At 41.6% G+C, this 9240-nt stretch overlaps 1 protein-coding gene across 1 annotated transcript; it reads right to left on the reverse strand.

Annotated features, from left to right (window-relative positions):
* Nucleotides 1-758: 758 nt before the first annotated feature.
* LOC133118903 (keratin, type I cytoskeletal 13-like) lies at nucleotides 759-4145 on the reverse strand. The gene is made up of 7 exons (XM_061229184.1): nucleotides 3622-4145; nucleotides 2754-2836; nucleotides 2398-2554; nucleotides 1976-2137; nucleotides 1748-1873; nucleotides 1412-1626; nucleotides 759-962 (listed from the first exon to the last, which is right to left on the reverse strand). Exons 1-7 carry the CDS (start codon nucleotides 4075-4077, stop codon nucleotides 836-838), a joined length of 1326 nt encoding a protein of 441 aa, XP_061085168.1. The 5' UTR covers nucleotides 4078-4145; the 3' UTR covers nucleotides 759-835.
* Between the last annotated feature and the right edge of the window lie 5095 nt (nucleotides 4146-9240).

Genomic DNA, 9240 nt, shown 5'->3' on the forward strand with positions numbered 1-9240 from the left:
TTCTCCCTCCTGAGGTAGACCCCTTAAACACCACTGAGTGTCAGGATAGCCTGGTGCACCAGACACCATTTTGCTCAGAGAACCCACTGTGATTCGTGTGTATAAAAGTTGAGCCCCCGTCACTTGTATTTCTTACCACCAGTTTTCACTTTTTAACAGTAACAAGTGCTAATGTCTTTCTACTTGAAAGCCTTTGTCTAGGTTCATTTTGTTGAATAGGGGGGACGTTTTGATCCAGCAAGTACCATAGCCTGTATTCTTTGTCACATGGCGGTATATTACCACTTAAGCCACATAACACGACCAAATATATTTCATATATTTTAAGCAAACCCATTACATTCATGTACAGATATAAGTTCATAATTCTTCTTGATTTAGCCAGTACATATATTTGGCCGCTTGTAACTATGATTTAAGATTTAAGGTATATTTTATTACCCACGGGGTAATTTGTCCCATCGTAGTTACTCCGGAGCAGCAGAGTTTCAGTAACCTTCAGGAAGAAAGGCGCTTACGCTCCAAAGATGAGAAAACTTTACGTTTGACATCAGGAGAGATAACCGAAGACTCAGGGAGCTTTGAGTCTTCTGAGAGAGAAGAACCGTGAACCGGAGAGAGCGGTTGAGACCCAATTAGCTTTCACCACTTGTTTCCTTGAGAACTACTGATTGTGTTTTGCTTAATAAGAACAAGAGAACAAGACTAAGTGGGTGGTAACTTGCATGAAGACGCCACCAGAATGACACTCACTCAAGTTTTAAACATCTCTGAGTTCTTTATTGCAGCAACCGCCAGCTGACAATCGATAATTTCCATTAGGCAAAGTGGTTGCTCAGGTTGTTATGGTGCTGGAGGTTCTGCTCGAGGAGCTAACCACCCCGCCATCGAGTGTTTCTTCCACAATGATGACCTTGCGCGTGGTGGTGGACGACGAGGAGGAGGAGCCAGAGCCAGAGCCACTGTGGAAAATAATTTATTTTCTTAGTGAAGTCCTAATCATGAACGAACACTGTTGATAAGTTAAAATAAACAAACAAGAAGGTAATTCACCTGCCATTTCACACAATGTGGAGCTTCAATTTATATGAATGTAATTACAGATAATCATTTCATATCTATGACCAAACCCAACGCTGAAAGCACTATTTTAAGTGATTTCTGCAGTGATTTTCAAGGATTTCTATTTGACCTGCCCAACCTATTCTAGTTCAAATACCTAATGTTGTACCAGATTCAGACCAAATCCCATTGTCACAGAAGCTACTATACCATGTACTGTCGCAGATTTATATGAAAAGGATTATGGTGCCCAGCTCATGCCAATTTCCACCCCAATTTAAACCCCTCAACAAACCCCAACAGTAGCAGTGTTCAAAACAGTGTGTTTGATTAAAATGGACAGGCTCACCCCTCTCCATCCAGGAGTCTTCTGTACTCTGCTATCTCCATCTCTAGACGGGTCTTTATGTCCAGCAACATCTTGTATTCTTGACCCTGACGCTCCATGTCAGCGCGTAGCTGCATCAGCTGTTCCTCCTGGCAGGTGACCTGTGTCTGGAGGCTACACAGCTGCATGGAGTAACGATTCTCTGTGTCCCCTAATGTCTGCTCCAGGGATGCTTTCTGATGGATGCAGAGAGGAACACAGGCGAGTGGGGAAGACATTGGGTTAATATAAGAAGAGAGCCAAGAGACTCCACTGGTCAATGTCAAAGCTGCTTTTCAGGGCATCGTAATGTCTTACCATGCTTAGCTGAGACTGCAGCTCAATTTCAAGTCCTTGCATCGTGCGCCTGAGGTCTGACATTTCAGTTTTGGAGGTCTGCACAGTCTCTATGCTGGATGCAACTTCCTGTTTTAGTGGTGCGGCCTGTTGAAAAGAAAAGGTCAAATTGGAACAGAGGGAACACAAAGACATATGGAAGATTGGAATACAGATGACAACAAGATGTTTTAACCCCTCCAAAATTACCTTTTGTTCAAACCAACTCGCCATATCCTTTTGGCTCTTTGCTGCAGCCATTTCATATTGTTCACGCATGTCGTCCAGGACTTTGGTGAGATCCTCTTGCGGTGCTGCGTCCACTTCTACATGGACCTGGCCGCTCATCTGGGCCCTCATGGCCAGAAGTTCCTGAGCAAACAAACACAAATTAATTTGTCAGCACACATGGTATTATGAGAAGTATTTCTCATAAACAATGTCATGGCAAGATTACTAAGGACATTACATTACGCCCTAGGGTACAAGACCATTTACTGATTTCATCAAGAATGAAAAATTATCTTATTTTCGTTGCATTTCACTGCATTTTAAAAATTACTCATTTGACATGCATGATGTAAAATCATGATCCCTGCTGCAGCAAAAGGGGCAGTGTTTAATGGACGCACCTCCTCATGGTTCTTCTTGAGGAAGATTAGCTCCTCCTTCAGACCTTCAATCTGCATCTCCAGGTCAGATCTTGCCATAGTCAACTCGTCCAAAACCCTCCTCAGTCCCGCAATATCAGCTTCCACTGACATCCGCATGGCCAGCTCATTCTCAAACCTACATCAAACAAGGGTTGTTGAATGAATTTGTCTTTTCTTTTTTAAATACACAGAACATTTCCCACCCCATGGCTAAGGCTTACTTTTCTGTGTTGTAAATATATTTTGCTTGTTAATCATTTGTGAACTCAATAACTGGCCACATAAGATAATAATAAATACATTTCACTCCAGGTAACTTTCATTTTTAGACTCACTTGACTCTGAAGTCATCGGCAGCCAGCTTTGCATTGTCAACGCTGAGATAGATACCTCCATTGACACGGGTGGCATCCTGGATCTGAAAAAGATCAAAATGCTCAGGCACGAAACCACTTCATTTCGACATTCATTACAAATTATTCAAATTTTTTAGTATTATGTAAATATTCATGTAGGCTTGGAGCAAAATGGATTGCAGTGGGGTTTCCACATGGGCTACACTTTATATGCAGATATCCCAGGAGTTTTGTGTCGTTTGTTGCAAAAATGTTAGAGCTGTCATCTTTCAGGGACTGACATGAGGTGTACACACAGACGCGGTGGGTCTCTTGTGTCAGATACAGAGGAGCAGAGAACAGAATTATTATTGTTCCTCAGGCGCATTTACGGTATGCCTGAGAAAGCCTTTATAGAATTGTTCAGAGTATCAATACTCTGCTAATATTCAATCAGGCATAGGTTGTATGAGAGAATGAGTACTGCAAGGAACACATTCTGTTTAACTGCTGTGTGCTGCATGTCATCTGCATCAAAGCTCTCAATTCAGATACTTTGTTTTTACAGTGGTTCCCCTAAATAGCCCTCCAAGGCATCCTGGTGTTACAGAAAGAGGAAAGGATGAGCTGCAATGATACGAGTGGCCATATCGCGGAATAAAACAAAATGTGCATCAGACTACTTCAATTGTTTTTGTGTGTACATCTGAACAGCCACACCTTGTGTGAACAAACAGTAAATTGGGCTCAAGAACATTGATTGACGAAAACTGTAACAAATAAACATGTTACATAATAAAGGCTAACCTCTATATTTTAGCATCTACAGTTCTTTCATTCACATAGCATAAGGAAAATTAAGATTTACCTTTCCCTGCAGCTCCCTGATGGTGGCCTCGTACGCACTGTAGTCACGTGCAGACGGGGAGGTCTTGCTCTCTAAGAACTGGCGGATCTTCAGCTCCAGATCAGCATTGGCCTTCTCAAGGGCGCGCACTTTCGCCAGGTAGGAAGCCAGACGGTCATTCAGGTTCTGCATGGTGGCCTTCTCGTTGGCAGAGATGGGCAGATCTCCAGCATCGCCCAGGTTGAAGCCTCCACCCCCACCACTACCAAAGCCAAAGCCGCCACCACCACCACCACTAGCAAAGCCAAAGCCGCCGCCGCCGCCGCCACCACCACCACCACCACCTGAAGAGAAGGACATCTGGGAGCTGGACATTCGTACTCCACCTCCACCTCCAGACCTCCCCGATCCATACCCCATTGCACCAGACACGCTCATGGCTCTTCTGCCGCCTACACTGCCCCAAGCAGAATTCATTATGCTTCAGTTAAATGGTTGCCTGGATAACGTCTGGCTGCTCAACCTGGAGAGAAGTGACTGGGGCGAAAGACCCAGTTTGAGTCTTTTTATACTGCTTAAGAGGGAGGGGAGAAGAGGGAGGAATGCAGGATAGGGGAGGGATTCACAAACACACCTCCCTCAAAAGGGTCTCATAAAAACTGTACTTAAAATATTGAATTCCTCAGCAATTACGTATGCCAAGTAAGTACAACAAAACAGTGTCAGTTCATTGGCTGTCTTCACATACTGCCAAATGCATTGTGAATTTCAGACATTTCCAGCTTTACTAAGATAAAAAGGATTAAATAACTTTGAAACAGTACTGGCGTGTCGTCTCATGTTTCACTGTGTGAAGCAAAGTGATCAGGTTGTTTTCTTTGGCTGCCTTCTTGCAAGTAGGGCTCAGCCCATGCGATTGACATTAATAAGACACCCATTCGAGTGCAAGATATTTGACCAGCGTGTTCACAAAAGTTGTGGCTTTTGTGCTTGCATTTCAAGGTCTCTGTTGTTAACTCAAAGTAAAATGGAATCTATTTCTGCAAAATGAAAGATACCACTGTAAGCACCCAGGACAAAAACAAAATTAGTGTGAAACATTTTTAGAGTAAAACAGAATGGGGGTCAATTTTTATGCAGTCTATGGGTCAAGGGAACAGGCAGTTTGTCGATGTTTGACAGCAGGTAAGAGACACTGATAGCGTGAGATCATGACGCCCGCTTCATAGTATTCAGAATCTTTCTCGCAGGCCCTTAGAAACCTTCGGAGTATGGGCCTATTTCACGCCGAAAGTTCGTAGAACGGAAGTAAACAGATGCAGTGTTTCCGGTTTCACAGAATTTCAAATGCAAAACTTGTGCAATCGACAGGAAAATGCTCCTTCTCTAAAGTGATTTCTATCACCGAGGCGAAATCCATCTAACACTTAAATGGACAATTTTACTTCAGTCCTTAAGTAGACTACAATTTTGGCCTTAGTGCACAAAACAGCCATTTTATTCGCTTTTATCAAGCTACGTAGTTAATGCATTCAAGCTGCTTTATTCCCAATTCCTTTCTACTACAAAAATCTACCCAGCGCTTACTGCAAAGCAATATGAAATATATTCAAGCGTATCTGCAAAGACATATTTTGGCATCTCTCTGCAGCTAGTACCAGCAAGCCACACCGTTTCTCGTTTAAAAATGCTTCCTGTATGAGCGAACAACTCTGTATTTAGAACTTTACGTTACGTGCTGGTACAAGAGAGCTGGTAGCTACTGGCTATAAACGTAAGCCGATCTTCTCTTATCGACAGCCACACATTTTTAGTTATAGTTACATTATATTTAACGTGTGGTGCAGGGTGGAGCTGCCCCAGACTGCAATTTAAACTAGCCCAGTGTTATAGAAACGTTGATGTTAGCTTATGGTAGCTAATCAGTAAAACATTAACTTAGCGGTCAGCTTTTTGTATGTTTAACTTTTTTGTGTCAAATATACAAGTTGACTAGCCAACGTTAGCTGTTGATATTCGCTTCTAAAGCCGAACAAGGATATAAGCAATATATTATGAAGTCTGTTCATTTAATGTGGAGAGGTACAAAACAATTCGCATTTTGTTTCTCACTTTGTGCATATGGCAGCGATATAGGTAGTTAAAGCGGATGTGTCGGGAACGATACTTCCCAGTATTAAATAGAGCGGCGAACGCTAAATATAAGCAGTCAGTGGAAGGAACTACAGGGCCTGCTGTTACAGGTATACTGAGGGCAGGCGGCTGAAAGGAGATAAAATCAGCCCTTTGCTGACAGACCGCTCTCAAGTCTCCTGCAATTCATGGGTTGTCAGCAACCAAAGGATTGCGCAAGACCATTGTGCATCAGATATAGTATAGTTGTCACCTTCAGACAGCGAGAAGACAATTGTTCTCTGACACCAAGTTTTGTTTTCCATGTGTAAATGCTGTACACTTACCTACACTTATTAATGCAATTATCTAATCAGCCATTCGTGTGGCAGCAGTGCAATGCATAAAATCATGCATTCAGTTAATGTTCACATCAACCATCAGAATGGGGAAAAATATATATATATATGTTCAGTGATTCTGACTGTGGCATGATTGTTGGTGCCAGACAGGCTGATATGAGTATTTCTGTAACTGCTGGGATTTTCACGCACAGTCTCTGCAGTGTACTCAAAATGGTGAGCGGCAGTTCTGCAGACGGAAACCCATTGTTGATGAGAGAGGTGAACAGAGAAGGGCCAGAGCTGACAGGAAGGTGAGAGTAACGCAAATAACCACACATGACAACAGCAGTATGCAGAACAGGATCTCTGAACACATAACGCATCAAACCTCTAAGTGGACAGGCAGCAACAGCAGAAGACCAATAAGTCTAAAAAAATCAATCTAAAAAAATACCTAATAAAGTGCTCACATTGTATATTGAGGTTTACTCAATATATTGACTATATTGATGATATTGACTGATATATGAAACTGCACATGCCATGTTATTTTGAAAAAGAATGTCATACTTTAATGCATCTAACAATCTTCTTGGTGTTCAGCTTAATTGTACATAATTGTTTTAAAGGAAAAAATATAAAGAAAACCAAGACGGGGACTTATATACCCATGAGAGTTCCTTAATTTTGTTCAAAGGCAAACTTGAACTTTGTTCAAAGATTAACAATGAAGATGAATCAATAAATTAATGTATGTATGCCCCATTTTTGCTGCTGCTAGCCTGCAAGCACATTCACAGAACAGAACAAAGAGAACCTTTCTTCACCTGGGTGGCATGCAGAGGGAACTGGCTGAACTGGATAATGCCTGAAATGCATTCTTAGCCACTTTTCATTTGTCTTTGATGAAAGCTTTAAAATTTATCCCTGCATGTTTTTCCCATGGCATTAAATGAAAGGAATTGCTTGGTGAGACCTGCATGGTATGTGTATGCGGTCTTCCTTTCACTGCCTCAGGGGAAAAAAGAATGTCATCTGCAAAATACTTTTGCACCGTAGATTTAATGTATATATATCTGGTCTCAGACGTTCATTTATTTGTTTTCTGCATGAGTGTGTCAGTAGAAGAGAGCAAATTTGAGATTTCCAAACATTCATTTTCCAAAAACATCAATTGTTATGAAAATTGTGAATGTTATTTTTTGGATTTTCTTAAATAAAGTAGCGAATGACTCAACCACTTTTCAGATAAAATCATGATTAAGGCTGTTGGGGATGACCCGACGAGCCAGAAGCAAGTGAGAAGAACTGCAGGAGAACCGCAGGAGAACTGCAGGAGAACTGTGGCAAGTTCTCCAATATTCAAGGGACAACCTACCCGCTGATTTTCTCATAAGACTGCAGGGCAGTGTACCAAAGAGAATTGATGTGGTTTCAAAGGTAAAGGGTCGTCAGACCAAATATTGATTTATTTTAGTTTTTATCTGGTCTTCATAGTAAAGTTTTCAATATTTAGAAACTGTACTGTATAGGAGTGGCCTAAAATTCCTCTTCAGCAATGTGAAAGACTGAGATCAAATTATAGGAAACATTTGGTTTGAAATTATTGCTGCTAAAGATGGTGCAACTGATTAAGTTTAAGGGGGCAATTGCTTGTTCAGGGGTGATGTGGGTGTCATGCTTTATTCTTTCGGTCATTCCTGGTCTTTCAGGTGGATTTCCTTGCAGGTGTCAAACTTGCAACTGCCACTGATAGATGATTAAACATCATCACAAGAGTTCTCACTGTTCAGGACGTAAATTAAAGCATGCGCTTGACCTTATTGTTCTTGCGGGTTCATATTGCAGACTACACCCCACACCCAAATGTTTGCAATAACCTCACCTCGACCAAAATAAAACAGGATAGGAGAATTGGGTGTGTAAATGTAATCGTTTCACTGGCTTCCCAACAATGACTGATGCAGATTAGGAAAATGTTCAGTATTTTAAATAAAATCTTCTATCTTTTTAGAGATTTGTCACTTTGTTAAAATAAATTGTCTCTGTTCAATGTCGCAACACACCCAAAGGACATACTTGTCAGGACAATGACAACCTTGTTATATTTTATGGACTGTCAATCATTAACGTTATGTAACTGGAAAGCAGGGTAGGACAAGGACTTGTGCTCAGTGTGTGTGTTGTGTGTGTGTTGTGTGTGTGTGTGTGGGCGTGTGTTTGTGTCTGCATTCATGCGTTTATATACATGAGGTTAGCTATTCTTTTTGCAAAACATTTCCCACAGTGCAGACCTTTTTGGAAAAACAATATGGAAAATGTGCCGTCCATCCAAAGAGAAGATTGCTTTTAGCTGTACAGAGTGAACTATCTTCAGTTCAGAGCTCTACTTACAGAACAATAAGAAAGTATAGTAATGGCATTTATTTTTGCAGAATACATTTTTTGATTTAAAATGTTTATGACCACAAATAACAATGCAAGGACCCAGTACATAAACAAAAGTTGCTGAGTGGCTAAGGCACATGACTAGGACCCAGGTTTTATCAAGTGTACTAGGAAGGTTGGTGGTTCAAGCCACAATAACACCTGCACAGCTGTTGGGCCCTTGAGCAAAGCCCTTAACTTGCCCTTAATTGCTTCGGGGGGGGGTTGTCTTCTGCTTAATCTAATCAACTAAGTCGCTTTGGATAAAAGCGTTCACTAAATTATTATTATTATTATTATTATTATTATATAAAAGTATAGTATAGTGTGAATTTAGTGGCAATAGAGCTTAAACAATTCAGCATTCCTTCCTTCACTTTCATTGGCTCCAAAGGGGATCAAAAGCTTGGAATCAACACTTGACGCTGGGGCCAGCAAGAGAGTTACTGAACACACCTGACTCACCAATAACACTGGTGCCATTTGTCCCGCATATTATGGTGCCCTGAAATGGGTGGACGATGTGCACTTTAAACATGTGAATACTAGGGCGGCCTGTAACATAGTGGTTAAGGTAAATGACTGGGACCCGCAAGGTCGGCGGTTCGGTCCCCTGTGTAGCCACAATAAGATCTGAACAGCCACTGGGCCCTTGAGCGAGGCCCTTAACCCTGCATTGCTCCAGGGGAGGATTGTCTCCTGCTTAGTCTAATCAACTGTAAGTCGCTCTGGATAAGAGCGTCTGCCAAATGCCAAT

Source organism: Conger conger, chromosome 19, assembly GCF_963514075.1.
Source record: "Conger conger chromosome 19, fConCon1.1, whole genome shotgun sequence".
Lineage (NCBI taxonomy): Eukaryota > Metazoa > Chordata > Actinopteri > Anguilliformes > Congridae > Conger > Conger conger.

What these genes read in the sequence shown, in the direction of transcription:
- LOC133118903 (XM_061229184.1), bottom strand. Translation starts at nt 4,077, where the DNA reads ATGAATTCTGCTTGGGGCAGTGTAGGCGGCAGAAGAGCCATGAGCGTG. An exon ending in TCAGGGAGCTGCAGGGAAAG is followed by an intron (nt 2,837 to 3,621) that starts GTAAATCTTAAT and finishes GATCTTTTTCAG; the next exon opens with ATCCAGGATGCCACCCGTGT. An exon ending in TGCAGTCTCAGCTAAGCATG is followed by an intron (nt 1,627 to 1,747) that starts GTAAGACATTAC and finishes TGCATCCATCAG; the next exon opens with AAAGCATCCCTGGAGCAGAC.